This window comes from Ochotona curzoniae, unplaced genomic scaffold (genome assembly GCF_017591425.1).
Source record: "Ochotona curzoniae isolate NIBS_2020 unplaced genomic scaffold, NIBS_Ocur_1.0 contig_54, whole genome shotgun sequence".
NCBI lineage: Eukaryota > Metazoa > Chordata > Mammalia > Lagomorpha > Ochotonidae > Ochotona > Ochotona curzoniae.
In genome coordinates, this window is record NW_024466464.1 from 175,381 (window position 1) to 203,340 (window position 27,960).

General features: G+C 60.3%; 1 protein-coding gene across 3 annotated transcripts; it reads left to right on the forward strand.

Annotated features, from left to right (window-relative positions):
* The first annotated feature begins 435 nt into the window (after positions 1-435).
* On the forward strand, positions 436-27,526 carry LOC121162773 (Grid2 interacting protein). Of its 3 annotated transcripts, XM_040989983.1 has the most exons (22): positions 436-825; positions 8,466-8,620; positions 15,200-15,448; positions 15,664-15,749; positions 17,083-17,152; positions 17,524-17,618; positions 17,900-18,083; positions 19,497-19,651; positions 20,000-20,131; positions 20,387-20,484; positions 20,641-20,758; positions 21,378-21,733; positions 22,025-22,441; positions 23,214-23,301; positions 23,887-23,964; positions 24,530-24,726; positions 24,889-25,044; positions 25,155-25,241; positions 25,438-25,567; positions 25,643-25,761; positions 27,080-27,244; positions 27,455-27,526. In XM_040989983.1, exons 1-22 carry the CDS (start codon positions 436-438, stop codon positions 27,524-27,526), a joined length of 3,597 nt encoding a protein of 1,198 aa, XP_040845917.1. The 3 variants fall into 3 exon arrangements, with proteins under 3 accessions (XP_040845917.1, XP_040845919.1, XP_040845918.1); XM_040989985.1 differs by lacking the exons at positions 436-825; positions 8,466-8,620 and adding an exon at positions 9,508-9,521; XM_040989984.1 differs by lacking the exons at positions 436-825; positions 8,466-8,620 and adding an exon at positions 13,035-13,069.
* The last annotated feature ends 434 nt before the right edge of the window (positions 27,527-27,960 follow it).

Here is a 27,960-nt window from a genome sequence, read left to right on the forward strand (position 1 = left end):
ACTTTAAGAGGGAGCTATGAATCTTTCCCGGCCCAAAAGCAACATGAAAACAAGCATCATGAACAAATCACACAGCTAACGACCATGTTGTGGAGAAACACGGGGATAATGTCAGAGGCCCCCCACATTTCACCTTGGGGTGTCCCAGGTCACTGAAGCAGCAGCCCCATCCATTTGTCCCTCTTCCTAAGGACCCTCCCTCCCCCGAGACCCCCAGTGGTCCCTGTGGAGTCAGACTCCACCCAGGAGATGCGTCCAGTTTCTTACCTCCCTTTCACCTCTCCCTGAGAGGGGACCCACCCCTAGCCAGGCCGGGACAGGCACCTGAGTGCGGAAGTGGGGGAAGTAAGGCAGGGAGCCAGAGGGAGGAGGTGGAGTGGGCCAGAGACCCAAAGGCATACTCTCTTTTGCCCCCTCTCAGCCACACTTGTCGCCATGCCCGCCACCAACCAGGGCTGGCCCGAGGACTTCGGCTTCCGGCTGGGCGGCTCCGGCCCCTGCTTCGTCCTGGAGGTGGCCGAGGGGAGCAGCGCGCACGCCGGGGGCCTGCGGCCGGGGGACCAGATCCTGGAGCTGGAGGGCCTGGCCGTGGGCGGCCTGAGCCGCGAGCGCCTTGTGCGCCTGGCCCGGAGCTGCCCGCGGGTGCCGCCCAGCCTGGGGGTGCTGCCAGGTCCCGAGGGCGGCCCGGGCCTGCCGGTGGCCCACACCGCGGCTCTGCGGGCCCCACGCGCCCTGGGGCGCGAGCTGCTGCGCCTGCTGGGCCGCCAGCGCCCCGACGCCGCGCACCGGGAGCGCAGACGGAAGGCCCAGGAGTTCAGCCGCAAGGTAAGGTAAGGCGGCAGGGCGGGGCGTGTCTGCACGGGTGGACCCGAAGTTAAGATGCTCAGGTGTTAAAAGTCCTGTTCCTGATCTTGGTGTTTGTATTTAGAAAACGCATGAAATTACGGTTTATATCACGCCGAGGTCCACAGACCCCTAGGTAGAAAAACAGAGCATGGATAACGATAGAATGTGGACTATAGAATAATTCCTTCCAGAAGGTTCGCCCATGCCCCTTTGCCTGTTTAACTTCCCTGTCAGTTTAGATGATTTTTGTGTTTGCGACCTTCAAGCAACGGCAGCCATTCAGTCATGCTCTTCAGAAGCCGGATCAGAATTGCAGCCAGGACTCCAGTCGGGGAGTCCAGGGCAGCAAGGACAGCCACATGGTGCATTTACTTGCTTAAAGGCAGGGTTACAGAGCGTGGCGAGTGGGGCAGACAGAGATATTTCATCTGCTGGGGCACTTCCCAGATGGCCACCACAGCCAGGTCTGTCTGAAATAGCAGGGATTGCCTCTGGATCTCCCGTACGGCCCCAGCACTTATGCCATCTCCTGCTGCCTTCTCAGGCACACTGCACAAAAAGCTAGCTCTGAAGTGTAACATATGGGACCGAAACCAGGTACCTGATATGGGATGCAGGCATTGCAGGAAGCACCTTAGCTCGCTGGGGCACAAGGCAGCCCCTGCCCCGGGGGACGATGGTGTTGGGCCTCTCTGGTCAACATTGTGTCCGGGATGTTCTGCCCCATGGTGTGTAGCCGTGGGTCCCTCTTTTTGTTTCTTGTGTTACCTGGAGCCATGTCCACTGCAAAAGCCCGCAAACCCAGCGTCTGGCCGGCTGGCTGGCCAGAGGGCCTTGGTTTAGGTTTCTTGACCATTCTGAAGCCATTAGCATGCAACACACACACACACACACACACACACACACACACTCACACACACACACACACACACACACACACACACACACACACACACACAGGTTCTGTGTGTTTGCCAATGGGAAACCCTAGGGGATGAGGAGTCAGGCTCCTGGATGGTCCAAGGTTTCTAGCCTCAAGACGAGGGTCTGCCGGAAGCAGGGCTGGGCCCAAGACTGGCACCCAGGACTGAGGAGCAACAGAGAGGCTGGGCCTGTGAGGTCTGGGTGCAGCAGCCCCTCAGAGCACCTGTCCTCACACTTCCGTACCCCGGGACATTCTGAGAGTCCCAGGAGGAAACTCAGGTGCAAGAAAAAGTGACTAGGAAATAGTTGGAAGCGCAGATACCCCGACCTCCTGTCTTGGGCTTAGTCCCATCTGGGTGCTAAAACTGGAAGCTCAGTATCTGGGGCGGCATGCTTGAATTCATAGGCCTGTCCTGTGTAGAACAGGAATTGCCCAGCCTGGCCATTTGGCCAGCAGGTTTGCAGGGTGGGGACACCTAGAAGCCCTGTTGGAGATAGACAATTGCAGAAATAGGTCCTAGTCCTCGGCCTGGCATTGCATCTCAGATTCATCACCTGCTCTGGTCTCTTCCAGTGCCCAAGCCTGATCCAGTCCTGGTTTGGTACTAAACTGACCACCCAGCAGCCTCTCCTCCATCACGCTTTGGGGCACATCCCATAGGCTGGGTCCACCCTGTGTTTCTGCGTCCCACATGCTCACAGCGTGTAGGGTGCAGCTCTGGCTTCCCAATATCGCCAACGTCCAGCTCCTGTAGCCAGCTGACTGTCTCCCTCTGCCCTGGTCAGGGCTTCCTGTGGATCAGGAGGAGAGCATGGGAAGGAGCACCATAAGCCTTGCTCTAGCACCTAGTCTTGGCTGCAATGGGTCCCCCTGCTGCACCCTAAGGATGCTGGGAAATGTAGTCTTCTGTGTATCCAGGAATAGGAGGACAACTGGTTATGTGGCTGAGCACCAGTAATGTCAACCCCAGATGTGAAGGCCTGTCACAGAATCTAACTCACCTCTGCAGCTTTGGAAGGGGACACTTGTGGAGGTGGTCAGGAAGCAGGCATCCCGGCAGAGAAGCGCAGGGAGCAGAGGTTTCCAGATTCACCACATGCCCCCTAAAGCTGAGGGGACTCCTGGGGAACAGGAAGGGGCTCTGGGCAGTACCCCCTCGCGGCCTTCCTACCCCCTCACCTCTCATCAGCCTTCTGCCTGCCCCAGTTTTTCCTCCTTGAAGTCGCTGAGGTTTAATAGAAAATCCATTAGCGTCCCGAGTTGGCTCTGCCTGCTCAGATGTAGGTTGACAACATCTGGGCAGTAACTGACACGCATCCCAGGCCCCAGGAGGGGGGAACTATTTTTTCCTCTTTCTTACATAAAGTGTCTTTGCAGCTAGCTATGTCGGCCTTTGAATTCAGGCTGCTGCTGCCGTCTTTGGCTTCTAAAACAGCGACCTGCTGGCTGCCCAGTGGGTGCAGGAGGGGGGCTTCCTGGCTCTGCAGCAAGCCCTGTCCACGGGGAAGGAGACGAGTGGTCAGCCGGGGCCTGTAGGAAGTGCAGGCAAGCTGCTCTGATGGGACAAGCCCACAGACACTGCGCTGAGGGCAGTCAGACACTCAGGGCATCATCATGCTTGGGGTCGAGGGCTGAGAGACTGTCTCCTGGGCTCACCGTGTCGGGGGGGACATCTCAGAGCCCTCACAAATGTTTACTCCTTACCTCTAGAAGGTTCTTCTCCTGCAGGACCATCCAGAAGCACTTGGACATATAAGGGGATTTGCAAAGGATTGTTGGTTAAAATGGCTAAAGCCCTTGCCTTGAAAGCACCAGGATCCCATATGAGCACCAGATCTAATCCCGGCAGCTCCACTTCCTGTCCAGCTCCCTGCCTGTGACCTGGGAAAGCAGTTGAGGAAGGCCCAAAGCCTTGGGTTCCTGCACTGGTGTGGCAGACCTGGAGGAAGTTCCTGGCTCCTGGCTTCAGATCGGCACAGCACCGGCCGATGCGGCCACTTGTGGAGTGAATCATTGGACAGAAGATCTTCTTCTCTGTCTCTCCTCCTCGCTGTATATCTGCCTTTCCAATAAAAATAAACAAATCTTAAAAAGATTAAATTTTGAAGCACACATTATTGCATAGTGAGTTACGCTGCGGCCTGTGGTGACAGCATCCCATATGGGTGCAGGTTCAAGTTCCAGCTGCTCCATTTCCCATCCAGCTCCCTGCTTGTGGCCTGGCAAAGCAGTCGAGGACGGCCCAGAGCCTTAAGACTCTGTACCCATTTGGGAGCTCTGGAGAAGCTCCTCACTCCTGGCTTCAGATCAGCTCAGCTCTGGCCGCTGCGGCTACTTGGGGAGTGAATCAGCAGACAGAGATCTTTTTCTCTGTCTCTCCTCCTCTCTGTATATCTGCTTTTTCAATAAAAACTAAATAATAATAATAATAAAAAAAGATTCGTGGCCCAGTGCAGTAGCCTAGTAGCTGGGATCATCACCTTGTACACACTCGGATCCCATATGGGCACTGGTCCGTGTCCTGGCTGTTCCACCTCTCTTCCAGCTCCCTGCTTGTGGCCTGTGAAAGCAGTGGAGGACGGCCAAAGCCTTGGACCCCTGCACTTGCATGGGAGACCCAGAAGAGGCTCCTGGCTCCTGGCTTTGGATTGGCTCAATTCTCTGTCCACTTGGGGAGTGAAACAGCAGACGCAAAATCTTTGTCTCTGTCTCTCCTTTCTTTAGATCTGCCTTTCCAATAAAAATAAAGATCTAAATCAGGAAACATGGGATGCAACCCAGGTCTCCCACGTGTGTGACAGGGACCCAATGACTTGAGTCACCCCCATCGCCTGTCTGTGTTGGCAGCAGCTGGGCTCAGGATCCCGGTTCTCTGGTATGTGGCACAGTAGTCTTAATGCCTGCTCCCTCTGGGAACTTATGGCAGCACTCTCCAACAGTTCTAAAGTTCAGGTGTGAGCTGGGAGCTGAAGCCCTGGTGGGCGCTGACGGGGGTCTGACGCTGAGTGGTGCAGCTGCGGGGGAGGGTGCCCGGATCACCTGCCTGGTGGCAGCGGAATGAAAGCAGCAAATGCAGACAGCCCTGGCAGCGCAGAGAAAGAGAATGAGAGGGTTGTGGAGTCACTTATTTATAGCATGAAAGAGATGGGCACATTTTCCCAGGCTGGCAGGTGGCAGAGGCACAAACACCAAGCATTTCACTGTCTTTGAGAAGGGACCTGTGACAGGGGAAGGGCCCCTGAACGAAAGGGACAAGGGGGCTGACCTGGTGCAGCTGTCGCGGGGCAGAGGGTTGGCACAACGACACAGTCCCCAGACTCTGAGACGGGAGGGGGCATGGTCAGGGTGAGGGTGGGGAAGGGGTCAGGGAAGGTGGGGCAGGTGACTCCTGGCTGCACGATGAGATGGCTGGAGAGGCTGGGGTGTCTGTGGACCGGGGCCAGGGAGCGTGGGTAACGTAGGTGAGGGTTGTTGGGGTGTGGGGAGGAGGGCAAGTGTGGAGAAGTCTGGGGACAGATGGAAGAGTGAGGAGGGTGGTGCCGGACAATCTCTGGTGGAACAGGAGCCCCTGGGACACCGAGAGAAAGAGAGAGAGAGGGAGAAAGAGGGAGGAAGACAGAAAGAGAGCTGAACTGTCTGCTGGGCCGTCCAGCCTCCCACCGGCACTGCAAGGTTGGTTCAGTGTGTCCGTGCCCAGGAATGTCTCCGTCCCTGGAGTACCAAGCCAGTGTCCTGCAGTGTGCACAGGCACTAGTCCCCAGCCTGTGTAACCTCCAGGATAGGAAAATCCCTCGAGACAGAAAAGTACACTGTGGATGACCAGGGAAGAAGGGAGCGGGAAGCAACTGCTTCCTGAATGTGGGTCTGTGTGAGCTGGTGAGTCGCCTGGACCTGGAGCTGGGTGACGGTGCCACACCGACTAGTCAGTTACACGTCAGGGGCGTCTGACCGCAGCACAGGGTCAAGGCAGAAGGAGCAAGGACAAAGTAGCCTGCATTGTTTTTCCCGACCTAGAAAGTCTTAGAAACTCCCTGTAGAAAACATGAAAACCACTCAACTAAAAAAAAAATTTTTTTTTTTGCAAATGCTCCCAAATATTTCCTATGCAAATATTTATGTGCAATTATGTATAAAAAGGCACTGCTGTGTGTTCTGTTTGGTAACCTACTTTATTTGAAAGGCAGAGTTACAAAGGAAGCTCATTCACGGGGTTCAGTCCGCAGGTAGCTGCAATGGCTAGAGCTGAGCTAATCCAAAGCCAGAAGCCAAGAGCTTCTTCCAGGTCTCCCACACCGGGTACGAGGGCTGCAGAGCTTGGCCCTTCTTCCACTGCTTTCCCAGCGCATAAGCAGGAAGCTGGATCAGAAGTGGAGCAGCCAGCTAGCTTAACTCCCTAGGCCACAGCACCAGCCCTGATAATCTACTTTTGTTACTTGCCAAGGTATCACATCTAGTTATTGGGGCATCATTTGTGTACCCCATATGCATGTCTGATGTTCCACTCAGTGGTACATGGTATGTTCCCCAAATTGCACAACCATCACCACAATCGATGACCTGTTGGACCACTGCCCAAAGAACCCCCACACTCCTCAGTCAATGCTTTCCATGCTATGATTTTAAATAAAGACTGACAGCATCATTCTCACTGGCCATTAAGATCCACATTGCACCAAATCCAAAGTATCATCCATTGCAAGATGCACTGCTTTAAAAAAAAAAAAAGGATTTATTTATTTTTATTGGAAAGGCAGATATACAGCGAGGAGGAGAGACAGAGAAGAAGATCTTCTGTCCAATGATTCACTCCACAAGTGGCCTCAATGGCCGGTGCTGTGCCAATCTGAAGCCAGGAGCCAGGAACTTCCTCCAGGTCTGCCACACCAGTGCAGGAACCCAAGGCTTTGGGCTTTCCTCAACTGCTTTCCCAGGTCACAGGCAGGGAGCTGGATGGGAAGTGGAGTAGCCGGGATTAGATCTGGTGCTCATATGGGATCCTGGTGCTTTCAAGGCAAGGGCTTTAGCCACTAGGCCACTGTATCAGACCCAAAAATAAATAAGGCTTAAAAATACAATAGGAAACCAAGAAACCATGACTCATGCTTCCTTGTCACCTCTTTTATTTGTTTAAAAAATTATTTATTTGAAAGGCTGAAAAGCAAAGACAGAGAGAGTCCGAGATTTTGCACGAGTTCAGCTCCTTTGTGGCTGCCCTAGCCGAGCTGAGCCAGGCCAAAGCTAGGTGCAAGCTGTCAGCCAGGATCTCTATGTCAGGGTCAGGGGCCCAAGCACTTGGCCCATCATCTGTTGCCTCGCAGGCTCATCAGTGGGGGTCTATGGAGGCAGCAGAGTGGCTGGGATTCGATCCCGCACTTTGCCATGAGATGTGGCTGTTGGAAGTGGCAGCTTAGGGTGCAGGGCCACAACGCTGGCCCCGTTGTCAATTACTTTAGTGATTCTTGAGGCAAGACCCTTAGGCTTATTTATGCATAGAAAGTTCTAGCAATATGCATGACTCGCATACTCATAGGATGACATTCGACAGCATCTCCCCAACAGAGATGTTCAGGATGGGGAAAAAAAAGCGCATTCTAAGACTCAGCGTTCCACAGTGCTGTCTGCGAGGGGGGTGCTCAGCCACGAAGCCAGGAGGGCGAGCATCAGGCCTGGGGGCTAAGACACAGATGGCCACAGTCTGCCCAGGAGTGCAGGGTCTGCCTCCACCTCCGGCTCCTGCAAACATGGCCTCACGCAGGCTCCGGAGGGAGTCAAAAGAAGACAATGAAGTCTGCTTGCCTTGCTTGGGTGGGAAGTGAACAGCCTCACTCATGCCATGCATTTGTCACTTCACGGTTAGCACAGATTCCTAGAGCTGAGCCCAAGGCATAGGACACACTTACCAAGCTGTCTTCCCCAAAGCCCATTGGCAGAGTGGGCCCTTGGCTGTTAGCGGCTAGCTTCTACCAGGAGATAAGGATGGGCCAGAAGGAGAGCCGAGGGAGCCAGAACTGAAGGCGGTGGGTGCTGGCGTTCGGCACGGTGGCTCAGGTTGGCACCTGAGACACACTTCCCCCCCATGACCCAGCTCCCTGCTCACGTGTGCATGCTGGGAGGCAGTGGGTGATGGCCCAAGTGCCTGGGTCCATTCTGCCCATGTGGGAGACCCATGTGGAGTTCTAGACTTTGGCCTAGCCCAGCCCTGACTGTGGTGAGCTTTTTTGGGGGGGGGGAGTGAACCAGCAGATATCCAATCTGTTACTCTGTCTCTCCAGTAAGGAAATAAATGAATCCATTATGCTATACAAGACATGCACGCCCCCGCGCTGTTGTGGGGCTGGGCTGTCCTGTCTTGAGAACTCAGCGAGCCATGTAGAGAAAGGGAGTGTAGTATTTTAATAATAGTAACTAGCAATTATGGGGTGCTCAGCGCGTTCTTGCCGTGTGTGGACTCCTTTGCTCCTGAGGGTGTTACGATGCCGTCTCTGCACTTGAATCCTGACGCCACAGCCTTGCAGCCAGCGTCGATGGAGGTGGGAACTGGTCCCCCCAAAGTTCCGATCCTGGAAATCCCTGCACCTATGTGTGCCTCAGTTTCCCTGCCCATGCCCATCTTGGAGGGTGGCTGCAAGGTCTGAGAACCACAGCGGGGGCGAGGAGGGTGAGTGAACCCTTCTTCCTGCGTCTCTCCTCTTAGGTGGATGAGATCCTGGGGGACCAGCTGAGCGCCAAGGAGCAGGTCTTTGTGGCCCTGAAGCACTTTGCAGCTGAGCAGCAGGTGGACGACCTGGTGTGGGCTCTCACCCTGGCCTTGCCGCGGGATGCTCGGGGGCCCCTGCTGGACAACCTCAGGTATCCTAGGCAGGGTGGGTCCTCCCGACCCTCATTTGCCCCAGCAAACCCTGCTTCTCAGCCTCAGTCCCAAACGGACTGAATCTGCCTACAGCTCTAGAGCTACACAGTGGGAGGACTCAACCCTGGCAAAAGCAGCTGTTAGCTCTGCTGGGTGCCAAGGCAGGGGCAGGGGTCTCGCAGAGGACCAAATGGGCTGTAAAATCACAGCCTGCCCTGCTCCTTCTGCAAACCCACAGAGACACTAGGACACCTAGGATTCTGTGTGGACCGGAGGTCAGGTGCAGGCAGGGGAGCATGAGAAGGGTGCCATGGGCACCTGCACATGATGTCCCTGCTGTGCTCTGGCAATGCGGACCACCTGCTAAGGACCCCTGCAGAAGCATTCTCGGGCCGAATCCCACCCCAGCCTCCAGTGCTGTTATTAACTCTGAATCACGGAGGCAAACCGAGCTGGGGGGGAGTAGGAGGGCCGTTTCTCAGGACGAGGCACCTGGTTAACTGTGCGCCCTCTGCTCTTTTGCTGAGCTCTGGACTGTCCCTTTAGGTTTAATATAAAAAAAAAAGGAAAAATTCCTGGGAGGGGCTCCTCGCCTGGGGCGACCCCGGAGTCTCCAGATCCCACTTCCGTCCTTTCAGGGAGACCCTCCAAGCCCTCCCTACCTCACCCCGGAGCCTGCGGCCGCTCCCCCATCCGCCGCCTCTCCTTCTCCTGGGCTCAGCCCACCCCCTCCCCTCGCTGCCATTCATTCACCCCGCAGCCTGCCCCTCCCTCTGGGCCTGGCCAATGTCAGGGACGGGCTGGCCTCCCCCCACCCGCCACCCCAGCCCAGCCCCGGAGGCACGGTGTCTCCTCTGCGCTCTGCCGCCGAGCCCCGGAGGCCACCATGAGCTGCTTTGGGTGAGTAAGGGGCTGCCCCCCGACAACCCCTTTGCTGAGAGCAATCCAGAGAGGACGGAGAAAGTTGTTTCCAGAGCCAATTTACCGCGGGAACGAGCGCTCCCTGCGGAGGTGCTGGACCGGAGCCTTCGGCCGCCTCTCGCCGAGGGACTGGGCCAGGGAGGGGGCGCGCAGCGGTCCCCGGGAAGTTGGCACGCGGGTCCCTGCGCCACCTGCCGCCTCGACCAGCCTGCCTAGAGGCCCTGCCCGTGCGCATCGCTCCCCCGGGGGCTTGCTCCTGCCCCTGCCGCGCTCCGCCCGCCTTTCCCGGCGGCCACAGCTGCTGGTCCCTGAGCGAGCGGGTCAGGAAGGGCGGGGGTGGTGCGGGGATGCCCAGCCGCGCCCAGAGGAGGCTGCGGCGGGCAGCTGGCTGAGGGCTGCTGGAGGAGGGGGCGGCGCCTAGCTGGGCCCTAGAAGGAAGGGGGAGCCCCTGGCAGGGGGCGGCTCCCCCAACCCCGCCATTCCATCCACTCCCGCGTCCCAATCCCTGTACTGGCAGGTGGCCAGTCTTCGCTACTGATGGTTCCAGCAATGGAGGTGATGCCCCACTGGGGGTGCAAGGCGCCTTCCCAGAAGACGGAGTAGGATGGATGTGTGTGTGCGTGTGTACGCGCAGGGGCTCTCCAGGCCAAGTTGGCTGTATCTCCAGGACCAAGGGACAGCCTGGGTGGCTAACTTAGCTCCGAGCCGAGCCATCTGGGCAACCTCCTTTGGAGAGGCAGCAGGTTGCACACTGTGGCGCAGAGAACGACTGCTGTCACGTGGTCCATGTCCTTTGGCCAGGAGGGTTGACCATCTCAAGGCCAGGCATCTGGCCAGAGAGAGTGTAGCCTCCCAGCATGGGGACCAAGGAGGGCCCAGGCTCTGACCAGGAGACTTTACACAGGGAAGAAACAAAGTTACAAAGGGGCAGGCTGATTGACCGAAAAGTAGTGAATGAAGCCATGGATGTGTTTGTGACGGAAGGAGGGGAGAGAGAGAGGGCTAGAACCAACCAAGTCAGGGATGTGCAGAAGGACATTGAGCCTGGGAGTCTGCGCATTCCAGAATTCACTTAATATTTAGTAATGCTGTATGTTTGAGCCCCACGAACTTATTTTGAGGCGTCTCGCTTGGCAGTGGTTACCCTGTGGGGTCGTGCAGACTGGGATGGCATGAGTCAGTGTGCCCAGGGTGCAAGCTGGAGGCGGCGGCTTCCTTCCCCATAACACACCTAGGTGCCCAATTTGGGTCTGTCCCCAAAGGGATGGATCCCCGGGCTGATGGAGCTATAAAACGGCTTTGGAATTAGGACAGACAGGCCATTTGGAAAGTGTGACGTGGCCGGGAGGGAGTAGGAGAGTAGGCAGCTTCGTGGCTCACTGGTGCTTCAAGGCATGGGCAGGGGGGAGGAGAAGGAGGACCTGGTGGGGGCACAGGAGGGGGCCCAAGGAAGCAGCTGAGGAGGTGGAAGAAGCTGGCATTTGGAGTGCCATGTCCACTCCGGGCAGCTCAACTGCCCGCAAAGAGAAGCAGTTCATCCTAGGTGCTGTCACCCACATCAATGAGCTTTTTTGTGTGTTTTTGTCCAGCTTCAAGCAGCACGAAGATGCATGGGTTCAGAACTCGGGGGTGGGTGGGAAGGACCCCCTGCCTCCCCTTCACCCTCCTCCACCAGGGGGTCAGGTTCCAGGGCCACTCAGCACTCACAACTGTTGGAGGAGACTCTAAGCTGGAAGTGCCAGGCTGCCTGGCTCTTTGTGGCCCCCACCCTCCCGCCCCAGCTCGGCGAGTTTCCAGAGCACATAGCACTAATGACACTCGGTGCCTAAGGTTTCTGTCCCTGTGGTCTGTCCTGTGCCTCGGATCGTGGTTAGCAGTCATCTCTGGCCTCTGATCCCTCAGTTCTAGGACCTTCTCATTGTCATTTTGTAATGATGAAAAATGTTTCCTGATGGTGCAGAATTACCCCCCCCTCGTTGAAATCTAATGCCCTGGAGAGGTCTCAGGCAGTGCCCTCACCTGGAAGTCCTGCTGTTGCCTGCCCAACCCCGTATTGCCCTGGGTCACCTGGTCACACTGCACCCATGGGAACCTGCTCTGGAGTGGCGTGCCTGGTCTCAAGCTGGAGGCTGCAATCCATGGTGCTTGAGTACCTTCTGCACATATCATGGGCAGGTGTTATAGATGCCAATAGGGCACACTTGGTCCTGGGTTCTGGGCCATGGCGCTTGGCACAAAGCCAGGAGTGGCTGCATCCTGACACAGTGGCTGTGCCCACTGTGGGGACCATCAAACACGAGGTGTGAGAACGAGGTGTGGGGAGGACATGGCATGAGGGGGCACTGGTTCTGGCTTCACACTGCTGCTAGGAAGTGCAGGTCAGCCTGGGAGGCCCCCGTGGAGTGGTGGTAGGGCTCACTGAGACCAGGAGTGAGGGGCTGAGTGAGGTGTGTTGGGGACATCTCGCGCAGAGCCCCAGAGACTGATGGCTAGTGGGGTCCTCTCGGTGTCGTGTCTAGGAAGGCAACAGGTAGAGCGTGGGGCTTCGGGTTTCTGTCCCGACCTGCCCCTTGTTGAGGTGTCTGGCCGGAGCTCTTCCCCAGGAAGCTCTGGGCTGAGGTCCCAGGACCTGCCACTATCTGCTCCCCTTCCAGATTCTGGCCCCCTGAATCTGGGGCAGTCAGGCCTGGGGCAGTGGCCATCCTGCACCGGTTCTCAGCTGGCAGCAAGGTCAAGGCCAGGGGACAGATCCAGGCCCCTTGCTCACCACCGCCCTCTCCTCCCGTTCAGCCATTGCTGGCTCAGGGAGGCTCTCCCCTCCCACGTGGGAGTTCTCCCCACCTAAACACTCCCTTCTCACTTGCACTGGCCTGACTCATCCCTTCTCTGTACCTCACAATCTAGCAGTTGTCGGATCTGGACCTCCCCACCAGCATGCCCCTGCCCCCGAGTGCCCCAATGGCAGGGGTGGGTCCCTTAGCTTCCCACTGCCCCTGTGGTAGTACAGGTTCAGCTGCTGGCCTTGGCATTCAAGCCTCTTCCTGTCTCTGGGTAGAGGGATGCTGAGCCCTGGAGGCTGGGAGCAAAGATCCCCTCCTCCAGAAAGTCTTCCAGGTTGCATCAAAGGCAATCCGTGCTTCCTCTGGCCCCAGCAGAGTGTGTGTGTGTGTGTGTGGTGGGGGATGAACCCTTGGCGTCACTGGAAGGCGAGCCTCCAGCAGAAACCCCTGGAGCAGGGACTCTCTCCTTGCTTCACCCCCAACCCCTAGGTCCCCCACGTGGCGCAAGGGTCCCCCGGCGGGGTGGGGCGGGGCGAGTGGGGCGGGGCCTCCCAAGCGGGGCGGGCACGGGGCTGCGGTCCGGGACTGCTCGGGAGGGGCCGCGCGGGCTCGCCGGGCAGAGGCGCGTGGAGTCGCGGCGCCCTCGTTCCGCTCGCGGGCTCGGCCACCCCCCACCCTTCCGCACCTGCCGCGCCGCTGTCCCCGGCTCCAGATGGGGAAGGACCAGAGCTTCTCTCGGCACTTTCGGTAGCTTCCCCAACAGCGCGCGTCCCCAGGAACCCCAGGACTCTGAGGCCCCTTCTCAGGCCGGCCTGGATGGGTGGGGGGTAGGGCTGGGGCAATGAGGTGCGTACCTGACCTGGGTGGGCACTCTCGGGCCCGGGAGTGAGCGGGGAACTCCCGGGTAGGAATAACCTGGGTGGTGGGAGAGCTCCACTTTGAGGATAGGAAGCTCCGGGCACGACCCTAGGAGTGGAGGCTGAGGGACTAAGATTGAAAAAGTCCTGGGTCCTTCCTCCGCTGTCGAGGGCACGAGGGAGGCTGGGATTGGCTGCTCTGGGTGAAAACCCAGAGTTTGATGGGCAGGGCACCTGTCGGGAGGCAGAGCATCGGGCTCTGCGTCTGACACTTGAGGGCCCGGCCTTCCATCATCACCACTGGTTGATGATCCTGGGTGAGATGGAAAAAGCTGGGCTGGGATGGGGATGCAGGAAAGAGAGAGAGAGAGAAACACAAACCTTAGGGGAGTCCTCAATAGGAACCTGGGGTTGGAGCAGAACTGAGCCAAGCACAAGATAGGTCTGTGGACACAGGAGTCCTGGGCAGCAGTGGGTTCCAGTGGTCCCTGCAGCCGCATTGCATCTGCTTTGGTGTGTTAATCCAGGCAGGGCAGAGCAGCCCCTCCTGCCCCGGGCCAAGCTGCGTCCCCAGGTATCTCAGGAGCTGACAAGGGTGTGTAGCCCTCCCCACAGCCTGGGTTTCCCTCTCCTGCTGCAAGCATCCCCAGCCGGGAGGGGGCCGCCCAGCCTTTCCCCACCTGTGCGGCAATGACTCACCCCGGCTGCCTTCCCCCCACCCTCAAGGGCTGGAGCCACGAGCTGGAATAGCCGCTTGGCCCCTACCCAGGCTGGAACTGCATGTGGTGTCTGCTGCGTTTCCAGAACCCTTGGGCCCTGGCCCAGAGTGTGAGGTGGGCGGTCTCGGGCTCCCTGCCTCCCTCCAGAGCTTGTGGGGAGGAGACGGGGGGGCTGCTGCGTGAAGCCCAGGAGTGCGTGAGGGCTATGTGCAGGTGGACAGATGGAGATGGCAGGCTCCCAAGACCCTGAGTGACCATCTGGGGTATTGGTGTGGAGCCAAGCTGGCTCTTCATTCATGCCCGCGACAGCCTCCTGATGCACGCAAGCCCTGGAGGGCGGCGTCCAGCACCCACCTGCTGGAGGGTCCCTACCCATTCCCTTTACCCCAGGAGACCCATCCACCTGCCTGGCTTCCTTAATCCTGCCGGCTGAGGGCGGGTGTGGGGACTGTGTGGGGAGCTAGAGAGATTGTGTTTCAGCTGGCTATGCAGGCCACTGCCCCCTCCCCACCATGCCTTTGGCACTGACTCCTGGTACAAAGAAGAGAGGAAGGGTCCTTGGGGTGAAGTCTGGCGGCATGGCTGGCCAGCCAACCTTGAAGGACCCTCTTCTCAAACCCCTGGCAGGGCTCCTGGAAGGCTGCAGTCCCCCTCAGCCATGGGGGCCTGAGAATCCTGTGGCTGGACCACTTGCAGACCCCTCCTTCCACCCTTTCCTGAGGTCCCTTCCAGGTGCCAGGCCCTGGCTGGTCATTGTGGTTCACTGCTGATGGACAGGGCCAGTCCTCGGAGAGTGGAGAGCTTGCAGCCTAATCCTGGAGACCCACCCCTTCCACCCTGGGGACCGCACACACCCTCCCTTATCATTTCCAGGGTGACCCTTTTGAGAGCAAGAGCCACGGCTGGCACAGACAACACAGGAGCTGAGTAATCGCAGGAGAGGATTACATTGAATGGAGGCCAGGACTGAGTGGGGGTGGGAGGACGAGTCCGCCTGAGCAGAGAGTGGGGGCTGCTGGGGCAGAAGCTTCAAGGGGTGGCCTGAAGATGGCAGACGCAGGCAGTGCCAGCAGGCGGAGTGGAGGTGTGCCCGGGTCTGGGGAGGGCAGGCCCTGACCCAGCGGTCAGCTGGAATCAAGCATGGGGGAGGTGTGCGAGGAGGGAAGATCAGCGGCCGGGGGGGTTGTCATGAGATGAGGGACTCCGGCGGGGGGAGGGTGGGGGAGGCTGGAAATGCAAGGTAGAGAGCCCCGAGGTTTGACCCGCGCTCAAGGGACGACTGTGCCGTCCTTGCCCCGCAGGATCTTCATCCCGAAGAAGCACCGGGCGCGCTTCGACGAGGTGGTGTCGCAGGGCCTGCTTGGCAAACTGTGCCGCGCGCGTCGGACGCAGGGCGCGCAGCGGCTGCGCCGGAGCCGCAGCGAGGAGCGGCCCGAGCGCCTCCTGGTGTCCACGCGCGCCAGCGCCGCCCCGCGCCGCCCGGACGAGCCGCCCCCACGCAAGGCAGCCTCACTGCTGGGCGGCCGGGCCGGCCCCGGGGGCGCGCGCAGGTGGGCCCCGCAGGTGGACGCCTCCCGCTTCTTGGCTTGGGGGAGGATGGAGATTTCAGGGTGGTGGTAAAAGAACCGTACGGGCGTCTCCCGGCCCTGTGTCCCCGCTACCTCCTCCAGTCGATCCCCCCCTCCCCGCCCACCCTTCCGCTGGAACAAACCCCTTTTCCATCCTCTGGAACAAACCCCTTTTCCATCCTCTACTGTCTCCCCAGGACCGTCCGCGTCTACAAGGGTAACAAGAGCTTTGGCTTCACGCTGCGTGGCCACGGGCCTGTGTGGATCGAATCTGTCCTGCCTGGTGAGGGATGGGCAAGGTGCCCACGATGCTGTGCAGGCCCCAATAATTATACCCTCTGGGCTACTTCACTCCCACTCCCGCCTGGGTGTCCTCAGGCTCGTAGGCCAACGTCACCCACCTGTCTCAGGGACTCCAGGTTCTGTCTCAAGCTCAGCACCACTGCAAGCCAGGTTCTTCCCTCTAGGAGGGCTGGGGGTACTGCCTTGGCTGTGTACCCCAAACCACAGACCCTGCCCACGATCGGTGCAAGCCAGCTTCAGGACCTGTGCGTGCCGGCTCTGCCCGCCTGCTGTCTGGGCTCCTATCTCCAGCACCTCTGCTTGCTCTTGGAATCCTGGCGTCTCGGAGCCCTCCGGTGCAGCGTTTTTTGTTTTTGCTTTTTTTGTCCCTTTCTGTCCCTCCAGGGAGGGTCAGGGTGGGGAGGGATGTGTGTTCATTTCCACTATGAACAGCCTTGTCGGGACGCTAGACTGGGACTGTCCCTCAGTGCACCCACCCCAGGGGGCTGGCTGTCTTGCGTCATCCCCTTCTCAGCGTGAGGCTCCCTGGAGGCACATCCCCACCTGTGCACCTGTGGGTTTGTAGGCATTCTCCCCATCCCTGGCAGCATGGCCCCAGTGCCTTTGTGTCGCTTTTCTGGCCTCAGCGGTCTTTCTGAGTGAGACATGGCAGGTCCAGATTCTTAACGGCGCCACTAAGCCCTGGACCCAGTGGTGCAGAGAGAAGGTTGGAGTGGCTCACAGGAGTTGGCAGCGGGGTGGGGAGAGGGGAGGCTCTGCCAAGTCCAGGGCCTGGGTGGAGTTCCGGACCCCTGGCCCTGGGACCATTGATCTCCTATGACACCCCCAGGTTCTGGTGTTCCTGCTTCCCCCACTCCCAGGCAGCTGTGATTCAACGAGTTCATCAGGTTCTGTTGGTATTTGGGCCTGATAAGACTGATGATTCAGGAGACCCCCCCCCCCCCCATTAACGCTCAGAGGCCCAGAAAGTTAAGTGTATATAGGAAAGGCTGCCTGGGGCCCTGGTGGTTGGTCAGCCCTGGGGGAAGGGGGGGAGAGGGGCCACCACCCCTCTCGACCTCAGGGTGCCGAATCATCTGGAAACACAGGAAATAGAAACAGGTGCCGGAGGGAGGAGGTGGCATTTTCCCTTGATGGAGGCACTGGGACGGGAGCTGCAGAAGGGGCCCCTCCCTGCCGGCCCTGGCCTGGACCTGTCCCCCCTGCCCCTGCCAAGGGGATCCCTGTGTCCTGAGCCCAGCAGAGCAGGGGCTGTTGCTGATCAGTCTCCGAGAGTGGCATCTGACCGCTGTGTCCTGTCTTCTCACTTCCAGGCAGCCCGGCTGACAATGCCGCCCTCAAGTCCGGGGACCGCATCCTCTTCCTCAACGGGCTGGACATGAGGTCAGGGGTTCCCAAGGACCCCGGTGCAGTGCGCGGTGCTGAGCCATCCCCCTCCTCCCCTGACAAACACCTGCCTGTTAGGACATCCAGATCACATCACATCTCTGGTGCCCAGGCTCTGTCCCTCTGCCTGTGGTCCAGGCTGGAGTCTCATCCCTCCGCCCTACCCAGGACCTCAGTCCCTGCTTCCTCCAGCTGCATGCTGGGGACACAGTGTTCCTGGGTCCTACGAGGTCAGGCGGTGGCCTGGCTAGTCCAGTTTGTGAGGGATTTCAAGCAGGAGAAGCAGAGCCTGGCTAACAGTGGCTTCTGCAGGTGGTCACAGCCAGGACTCACCCTGGCCCGGCCCTTGGGCGGTCTCTGCTCCGCAGGAACTGCTCGCACGACAAGGTGGTATCCATGCTGCAGGGCAGTGGTGCAATGCCCACGCTGGTGGTGGAGGAGGGACCCGTTCCATTTGCCAGTGGTAAGAGTCCTCTCGCCACCCCCGCCCCCGGCCCAGAGAGCCTGCAGGGAGCCCCTAGGAGTGGAATTCCTCAGCTCTGCTTTCCATAGCGGTCTCCTCCTGACCCCGTGGGGCTGGAACCTCAAGGGGGACCCCGCCCAGGGCTTTCCATCCCTTTCCGTCCCCAGCTGCTGGCAGCAGATGGCTTCCCTGTGCAATACTGGGCATTCAGGCTCTCTGCAGGACAGTGGCGGGAATGCCACTCACCTGTGCCTCTCTTCCTCGCCCGTGGTTCCTGGCAGACTCAGATTCGATGGATTCCCCCAACCCCACATCGGCACTCACCTCACTGCAGTGGGTGGCTGAGATCCTGCCGTCCAGCATCCGCGTCCAGGGGAGGACCTTCAGCCAGCAACTGGAGCACCTGCTCACGCCGCCGGAGCGCTACGGCATCTGCCGGGCCCTCGAGAGTTTCTTCCAGCACAGGTGGCCAGGCTAGAGCTGTGGTGGTGGCAATGGGGTAGGGAGACCTGTCCAGGGTGGCCTCTGAGTCCTGCCCACAAGCACCTGCTGGGCTCCTTACTGGAGTTTAGTCCCATCTCCTGGGGGAGGATTCCGCAAGGAAGCACCTGCCAGAGGCTCAGGGATTGGGGACGGTTGGATTGCCCTCCAACAATCCCCACCTCTGACACTCAGCCCCTAAGAAGTGAAGCAGCCAGGGGCCAGTGCCCTTGGCAGGGGTGTGGCTGGGAGGGCTTTCATGACAGCCTTGATTGTGGGCAGTGCCATGGGGGTTGGAGTTTGGGGGCTTCCTCTGTGACCTGAGCCAACAGGTGGCATCTGGAACGCTTCTCACTCCAGGGAACTGTTAGTATGATCTGTGGCAAGCCTCTCACTGCTCTATCCCCTTTTGGTAGTTTTTTAAAAAGATATTTATTTGAAAGACAGAGTGTCAGATGGAAGATCTCTCTGTCTCCCCTCTCTCTGTAAAATCTGCTTTTCAAATACACATACAGAAACCCATTAACGTGACTCTGTAAGTGACTGCTTCGAGGGCTGAGTGACACGGAGAGCAGGACAGAGAGGGAACAATCTTGCATTCATTTGATTTCCTGCCGCAGATGGCTGCAACAGCCAGATCTGGGCTGGGCTGGGCAGAAGCCAGGCCAGAAACTCCGTCCTAGTCTCCCATGTTGGGGACCGAGACCCAAGCCCCTGGGCCATCTTCCACTGGCTTTTAGGTGCATTAGCAGGGCACTGGGCAGCACTGGGGCTTGAATCGACACTCCAGTATGGGGTGTCATCATTGTTAAAGTGCTGGGCCACAATGTCAGTCCTGGGAGATGCAATTTTTTTTTCAAGAGTTATTAATTTTTGTTGGAAAGTGAGACATACAGAGAGAAGGAGAGACAGAAAGGTGTTTTTTATCCAGTGGTTAACTCTCCAAGTAGCCACAACAGTCAGAGCTGAGCTGATCCAAAGTTAGGAGCCTCCCATGTGGGTGCAGGGTGCTAAAGCTTTGGGCCGTCCCCGACTGCTTTTCCAGGCCACAAGCAGGGAGCTGGATGGGAAGGGGAGCAGCCAGGATATAAACCGGCACCCATATGGGATCCTGGGGCATGCAAGACAAGGACTTTAGCCACTGGGCTACTGCGCCAGGCCCTATTTTAATCCCAATTTTACACATCTGGCACAGAGAGGTTAAGTAACCCGGGAGAAGATGTGCTAAGTTGCCAAAAGGCAGAGCCAGAATTTCCATCTGGACAGCCTGTACCCTCAGAGCCCTCCTTCCTGCCCGCCGCTCCTTCCATTAGCCCGGAAGTGGGCTGGGAAGTGTCGCCCTGGTCCACCCCACCCACCGAGCCCTTTGTCCCGCACCCCTTTCTCCCCACCACCCAGAAACATCGACACGCTCATCGTGGAGGTCTACCCCGTGCTGGACACGCCAGCCAAGCAGGTGCTCTGGCAGTTCATCTACCAGCTGCTCACCTACGAGGAGCAGGAGCTGTGCCAGGAGAAGATCGCCTGCTTCCTGGGCTACACGGCCATGACAGGTAGGCTGCCCAGCTCTGTGCCTGGCTGCCAGCTGCCCAGAGGCCCCGCCTGTCCTCACGGGGGAGCCCTGACAGCCAACCTGGGCCCCTCCCAACCAGGGCGGGACACGTGTTCCTCCCCAAAGCTTTGGATGCCCATGGAACTGCCTGGGCTCAGGGCTCTGCTTTGCGTCCTGAGATGTATGTGTCAGGTCACACAGTTGGTGTGACGCACCAGCGCTTGCCACCTGGGTTGTGAGCACACACGGTCAGGTCACACCTGGTGGGTGTCCAGCACGCACGCACACACACACACACACACACGCGCGCGCGCGCGCACCACACCCATCTCGCCTGCATGTCCTGCAGCTGACTCCGAGCCGGAGCTGGAACCGGAGCTGGAGCCCGAGCCGGAACCAGAGCTCCAGCGCCACAGCTCCCTGCGGGCCTCCTCCATGTGCCGCCAGAGCCTTCGGTCCCAGGGCCTGGACACCAGCCGCGGTAGGGCTCCCCACTGCCTCTCCCCACACCTGCCATGGAAAGGCTGGGACGGGTGAGTGGGGTATTACCACCGGGGTTCAGTGCTGCCATCTGCAAGGTGTGTTTGTTGTACTGAGAAATGACAAGAGAAGGGGGATGCCCAGGACCTAATGGGGCCATCCTGGGAGTGCGAAGCCTGTGAGATCCTCGATGAGGAGACCCCCAAGGCAGGCATGACCTCTCCTGAGTCCCTGACCACACCTGATTCCTTGGCAGGCCCTGGGGAATGCCCTGACATGCCACTTCCTCTGGTCCCAGGCGAGCGCCAGGCCGGCGATGGCACGTCCCTCCCCGAGACCCCCAACCCCAAGATGGTGAGTCTTTTCTCCTTGGTGGGGGTGGGAGTGGGCCCACTCTGGGGCCAAGGTGCCCCTGTGGTGGCTGCTTCTGGCTGGAGGAGGCTGGGTCCCAGGCTACCCCCCATGGTGGGGGACACCGGAGCAGCTCGAATCCCTGTGTCCCATCCCCAGATGTCAGCCGTCTATGCCGAGCTCGAGTCTCGACTGAACAGCAGCTTCAAAGGGAAGATGGGGTCCATGTCCAAGTCCAGGGCCTCCCCACCGGGCCCCAGCCCAGCTGATGCCACAGGTAGGGGCTCAGCAGTCCAGGGCCTGAGGGGGCATGATCCCTCTGCCTGGCTGCCCCTGCTGTCCCCATAGCTGGGGGAAACATCCTTGGAGTACCCGTGTCTGTTCTGTGGGCATGAGATTGCTAGGGGGAACCTGGCCCCTACCTAGGCCTGCATGTTTGGGTTGCGACCATATAGAAGTCAGGGTGGTTCCAGCTCTTCCCGTGTCACGTGCTGTCCCCCCTACCATGGAGGTCCCCAAGGTACCCACGTAGCTCTTGGATGAATGATGATGCTGGGCTGGGCAGGGGCTGTCGGCAGGCAGAAGCCCTGGGTGCCCAAGGCATGCTGGACACGACCTGCTCTGGAGCCTGGAGAAGGCCCTTTGGTCCCTTGGATTATATTCAGTGGGGTTGAGCTGTGACTTGAGGTCTGGCCTGTCCTGGCACTAAATGGGGGGGTGCTCTGACCTTGGACCCACCCTTGGGCAGCTTGGAGGCAGATCACCCAGAGAGGGCAAAAGCAAGTGTCCAGGGTTACAGCTCTGACCTGCCCCGATCCCCCTGCAGCCTGTACCTTGTGTAACCCAGGCATAGGCTGATCAGGGGTCCTTACACCACATCACCACTCCCCTGCCAGGACCCAGGACCCTGTCCAACGTCTCCTGGCCCAGCGAGCGGCTGCTGCCTTCTCACTGCTACTACCCACTCTGCTCTGGGGACCTGGCCTCCCCCAGCAGCTCCGAGTCCCACCCCTATGCCAGCCTGGACAGCAGCAGGGCGCCCTCCCCACAGCCGGGCCCTGGGCCCAGCCACCCGGACAGCCCCCCTAGCCCAGATTCCGCCCGCCCACCCAGCCGCCGGAAGCTCTTCACCTTCTCCCGCCCGGTGCGAAGCCGGGACACGGACCGCTTCCTGGATGCGCTGAGCGAGCAGCTGGGCCCCCGAGCGGCCCTGGTAGATGATTTCCTGACACCCGAGAATGACTACGAGGAGGTGGGTGTGCGCAGGGGTGGGTGTGCAGCTGCCCCTTGGCCCCAGGCTAACCCATTTACCCTGTTTCACTAGCCCATCCCCATCTTTGTTCCTTTACCCAGATTATCCCACCGTGTGCTGAGGTTACCCCCTACACCTGGTCTGAGGTTAGCCCATTCCTTACCCCCGAACAATCCCATGCCCCCTCCAGTCACCCCCATGTTTCGCACATGGTGCAGCTGCTGCAGTCCGTCTGGGCCCAGCCCGCCCCCTCTTCTCAGCTGCTCCTCGCCCCCATCCCCTCCCCACCAGATGAGCTTCCACGACGACCAAGGCAGTTTCGCCACCAACGAGCGGAGCAGCGCCAGCGACTGTGTGAGCAGCAGCGAGGAGGGCAGCTCCCTGACGTATTCCTCCATCTCTGACCACATCCCCCCACCCCCGCTCAGCCCCCCGCCCCCGCCCCCACTGCCTTTCCACGACCCCAAGCCCAGCTCCCGCTCCTCCGATGGCCCCCGGGGTCCCAGTCAGGGGCTGAGCAAGCCCCTCCCTCAACTCAGCCACCCAGTCCCGCCCCCACCCCCACCACCCCTGCCTCCACCGGTGCCCTGTGCACCCCCCATGCTCTCCCGGGGTCTGGGGCACCGGCGCAGTGAGACCAGCCACATGAGCGTCAAGCGCTTGCGGTGGGAGCAGGTGGAGAACTCGGAAGGCACCATCTGGGGCCAGGTAGGCGAGCTGGGGCCTGCTGCGGGAGAGTGGCCTGGGGCAGCAACTCTGTCTGTGCCCTGACCTCTTGATGTTGGCCCAGATGTTCCCTGGCCCAGCCCAAGGACACACCCTCAGTGGGCCGTGCAGGGCCAGTCTGTGCCCTCAAGCCGGAGGGGATGCCTGGAAATGCTGTGTCCCCTACAGCTGAGTACTGGTTCTGGGCTCCGCCCTTCCACTTCAGTGTGTCGCCACCCAAAGCTGTCCATGAACACTGCTGGCCGTGGGGAGCTCACTGCCTGGCAAGGCCTTCCCTTCCAGACCCACCAAATCCACAGGACCGACGAGGCTCATCCAGCCCTATTGTTACATTATGCTCCTAGATCCCTCAGCCCCTTGCAAGAGCAGGCCCCGAGTAGGCCCCTCCCCGCCGGCCCCAGCCAGTGGGGTTAGACAGGTGCAGAGGAGGGCACGGGCTCACTCCTTCCTTCCACCTGGAGTCCACACTGCAGCCTGGGGGCCCTCTGGCACCTGGGGCTGTCCCACCCTCACCCTGGACTCACCTGTGCCGTGACCCGCAACCCCCCCGTCTTTATTTTCTTCACCAAGAAATGGAGTACAGCTTACCCCATGATCGGGATTCAGGCCTTGGCCTCTTCCAGGGCCCCGTGGGAGGTCTGCCTCAGGGACCCTCCCACCAGGGTGGCCCTGGACTGGAGAGGGTGGGGGTTGGAGAGGGTCCACACAGCCTTGCTTGTTCCTTGGGGCCTGAGGAATCCGCCCTTTCTTGAAGCTCGGGGAGGACTCCGACTATGACAAGCTGAGTGACATGGTGAAGTACCTCGACCTGGAGCTGCACTTCGGCACACAGAAGCCTGCTAGTGAGTGTCCTGAGGGCCGTGGGGGACAGCAGACCCGGCGCCATCCAAGGTGCCTTGCGCCACTCTCGGGCTGGGCTTCTCCCGTCCCCAGATGGGGAGATTGTAAGAACGGCTGGCATCGCTGGCATGCAGACCAAGCGCCAGGCACTGTTAATTAACTCCGTGGTCACCTCTGCTTCCTAAGCACAGAGAGGCTGGGCAGAGTGGATGGGAAGTGCACAAGCCTGGCTCTGCTGACCCATCCCTGGCCGTTGGGTAGGACTCCAAGCAAGGCAGGCTCTCTGTGTGTGGCAGGTGGAACCGGTGTGACCCAGAAAGACCTCTGCACTCAGGGGTCCGCTAGGAGGTGGAGAGGTGGTTGGTTCTCTTCCCCCGCCAGCTCAGTCCCATTGGCCCAGAACAAGAGAGAGGGCGTGACTGTGGGGCTTGGACGCCCACCACCCATGCCATGTGTTCCACTGCACCTGAGTGCGCAAGTGGCAGGGCGAGTGTCGGCTCAGAGCCAACATCTGAGGGCATGATGCGTGGGTGATGGTGGTGGTCTTGAGACCTGCACCCTCCCCTCCTCCTTCTTACACCATCCAGAACCGGTGCCGGGCCCAGAACCCTTCAGGAAGAAGGAGGTGGTGGAGATCCTGTCCCACAAGAAGGCCTACAACACTTGTAAGTGCCGGGGTCCGAGGGGCAAGCAGTATCACTCATTGCCACCTATCACCTGGCTGGACCCCCACCACCAGCCTGATCCCGCTTGGGCACAGGTGCCAGCCTTGACTGCAGCTTGGGCTGCACCTTCCCTCTTCATCCGAGTTCAGGGTCTCCCCAGATCCCCGTCCTCCCGCCGGGCCCCCGCCTCTGCCCCCCCGACCCCCGCCCGCCTCGCCCCCCCGCCCCCCTCGCCCCCCGCCCCTCCCCCGCCTCCGCCCCCCCGCCCCTCCGCCCCCCCGCCCCTCCGCCCCCCTCGCCCCCCTCGCCCCTCCCCCGCCTCCGTCCCCCGCCCCCCCGCCCCCCGCCCCCTCGCCCCCTCCCCCCCCCCCGCCTCCGCCCCCCCGCCCCCCTCGCCCCCTCCCCCGCCTCCGCCCCCCGCCCCCCTCGCCCCCCTCGCCCCCCGCCCCCCTCGCCCCCCGCCCCCCCGCCCCCCTCGCCCCCCTCGCCCCCTCCCCCGCCTCTGCCCCCCCGCCCCCCTCGCCCCCTCCCCCGCCTCCGCCTCACCCCGCGGCCCCGTCCACAGCCATCCTCCTGGCGCACCTGAAGCTGAGCCCAGCGGAGCTGCGGCAGGTGCTCACCAGCATGGAGCCCCGGCGCCTGGAGCCCGCGCACCTGGCTCAGCTGCTACTCTTCGCACCCGACGCCGACGAGGAGCAGCGCTACCAGGCCTTCCGCGAGGCGCCCGGACGCCTCAGCGAGCCCGACCAGTTCGTCCTGCAGGTTCTGTGCCCCACCCTTGGGGCTGCCCACCTGGGTCCCCAGCTTAGCCCACCTGGATCTGGGGTGGAGGGGTAGAGGACGGCCTGGAGGAGCTGTGTGGGCCCACACTGCCAGGCCGGCATGCTGAGGCCCTGGCCTCCCCCCCCCCCCCCCCCCACGTAGATGCTCTCGGTGCCCGAGTACAAGACTCGTCTGCGCAGCCTCCACTTCCAGGCCACGCTGCAGGAAAAGACCGAGGAGATACGAGGGAGCCTCGAGTGCCTGCGCCAGGCCTCCGTGGAGCTCAAGAACAGCCGGAAGCTGGCCAAAATCCTGGAGGTCAGAGGCACAGCCTAACCCCAGGGGTCAGGAGGTCGCCAGCTGTGTGTGTGTGTGTGTAGGGAGGGAGAACCTTGCACAAACCCACCCACCTCCCTTCCTCTCCCCAGTTTGTGCTGGCCATGGGCAACTATCTCAATGATGGCCAGCCCAGAACCAACAAGACTACAGGCTTCAAGATCAACTTCCTGACGGAGGTGAGTGGTCTGCCAAACCAGGCCAGGTGTAATTGCAGCAAGGGCTTGAGGTGGGGATGGGCAGGGGCAAGTACTGGGAATGGCAAAAAGTAGGAACGGATGCCGTGGTCCCTGGGAGAGGCCAGGGCTGGGGAGTTGTCTGCTGGGACCCAGGAGGAGGAATGTGTGATGATGGGTTGGGGGCTGTCATTTGCAGCTGAACTCCACCAAGACCGTGGACGGCAAATCCACCTTCCTGCATATCCTTGCCAAATCGCTGAGCCAGCATTTTCCAGAGCTCCTGGGCTTTGCTCAGGACCTGCCGACCGTGCCCCTGGCTGCCAAAGGTAAGCTGGCTGCAGGGAGCGGGGGGCCCAAGGGTGTCCTAATGGCCCCTGAGGCTCCTCTGCCCTTCTCGGCAGTGAACCAGCGGGCCCTGACCAGTGACCTGGCTGACCTGCATGGCACCGTCCGTGAGATCCAGGATGCCTGCCACACCATGTCCCCCTCCAGCGAGGACAAGTTTGCCGTCGTCATGGCTGTATCCGCTAGAGCTCCTTGCCCAGCACCAGGCTGGGCCTGGTGGAAGGGGGATATCCTCCTCCCCCCCACTTACCCAGAGTCGCTTTGAATCCTCCACATAGGAATGAGTCAGACCCGGATTCCTTCGAGTGCTCCAAAGCCATTGTCTTGTTCCTCTCCACCCTTATGGGCAGCGGGGCCCAGAGTGAAGTGCCATGGCACAAGGAGGGACAGTCGAGGGAGGGGGCATCTCCTGGAGGGAGGGGGCATCTCTTGGAGGCAGGGGGTGAGGGTGGGGATGAGCCTTGCAGTGCAGGACCCAGGCAGCACAGAGCGGGCGGTGCCTCTGTCTGCCCCTTGCGTGCAGACCCCAGTGCTCCTTGGTAAGGAAACAGGATTTTCCCTGCTGGCGTGGACACTGGACCAGGTGCTGGCCCCAACCGAGGCCTGCACAGCCTGTCATGTGTCCATGGCCCCAGAGCAGGGTGGAGGTGAGTGGACCTGAGGAAGATTGCCAGCTGGTGCCATGCCGGGCATCTCTGAGCCTGTGACACGTGCGCGACTCCTCTCACCTCTGCCTCCTTCTGCCATGTCCCATCCAAGCTGGAGTGCGGCTGTGAAAGCAGCTGGGGGCCTGTCTGCTGTGTTCTCACATCCCTCGGTGCAGAGGGGCTGGGCAGGGGGACCGCTGGTGTTATCTCACAGACCCTCCTTTATCAGGAGTGAAAGGAGATGCTGAGAACCCTAACCCTGGCTTGGGACTGGGGCTAAGGGATCACGCCACATCGGGTTGGGGGCTGCTGTGCCGTTAACTGATGGCAGGACAGCTGAAGCCAAACCCTGGCCCTGTGGGATGTGGGCTGCCTGAGAAACTGCTCCGTTTCAGTTTCTTTCCTGTAAGGTGGGGATGCTCTGCCTCCTATCGGTGTCAGGACGTTAAATAGGAGCTGTGTGCAGTGAGCTCGGGACCCTCACTTGGCACAGCCTAAGTGCTGGGAACGTTACACTGGCCCAGCCGTGGGTCTTTGGACGTAGAGTAAGCTGGGTGTCCCTAAGGCCTGGCGGTGCAAAGGGGACTACTTTGCATTTAGGGGACAGCCCTGAACTTGGGAACAGAGACTGACCAACACTCTAAGAAAATAAATGTGCAGCCTGGTGGAGAGGGAGGAGGCTGTGTCTCAGAGAAAACTGCCCCAGGAGGCAGGCCAGGCCAGGCTCCTGGTCGAGCTTTGTGGGCAGTGCGCAGGCTGGGCACGGGGAAGCGCAAGGGCAGGTCTCGGGCAGGAGCCTGCAGCACCCTGCACCCTGGCTGTTTCCTTGACTGAGACTGCACCAAGTCCTTCCTGGAGACGGCGCAGCCGGTACTCCGGGCGCTGGACGGGCTGCAGCGGGAGGCCATGGAGGAGCTGACCAAGGCGCTGGCCTTCTTTGGGGAGGACTCCAAGGCCACCACCTCCGAGGCTTTCTTCGGCATTTTTGCGGAGTTCATGAGCAAGTTTGAGGTGAGCCACAGCGGACTAATGGACACCCTGGACAGAGGTCAAGGCCACAGGTCATGTGACGGGGTCTTTGTGTGAAGCTGGGTTGGGAAGGGTCCCCCAGTGGGTGGTGACACGTGCCACCTCTCCCCAGGGTGGACAGACTTGGATGGAGGGGTGTAAAGGCTCCGAGGTGCACTGACTATGACCTCTTCTGTGTCGCCCCATCCCCAGCGAGCACTCAGTGACCTGCAGGCTGGAGAAGGGCCCCGCAGCTCCGGGATGGTCTCACCTCTGGCCTGGTGATGGCCCCATGTGCCTTGCAGCCTGAGTGTGGAAATGAACGTACAGCGAGGTCAAACCCAAGCTGGCCATCCAGACTGAGAGGTCCCAGCCTCAGCTTGTGGCCTGACCGCTGGAGGGTTGGACCTGGGTACAGGGCCCACCCACTGCCCACGACTCCAGCTACCTCAGCTGCCAGGCTTGGCCAGCCGGGACCTCCTCTGGCTTGCCCCAGGCCCTCCCAGGGTGAAGTGCAGACTCCCTGGGGAGCAGAGGCCCCAACAGCCCTGCCTGGCTTGTTCCCCACTGCCCACCTCTCCTGGCTCTCTGGGGACTTGAGGTCTTGAATGCAGCAGACAAACTCAGATGCAGTCCAGAGGCAGCCACATCCGGTTGGAGAAGCCACCATGGCCAAGGGCGGGGGGTGCAGGGAGATGCCGCCTTTCCTTCCTGCAGGT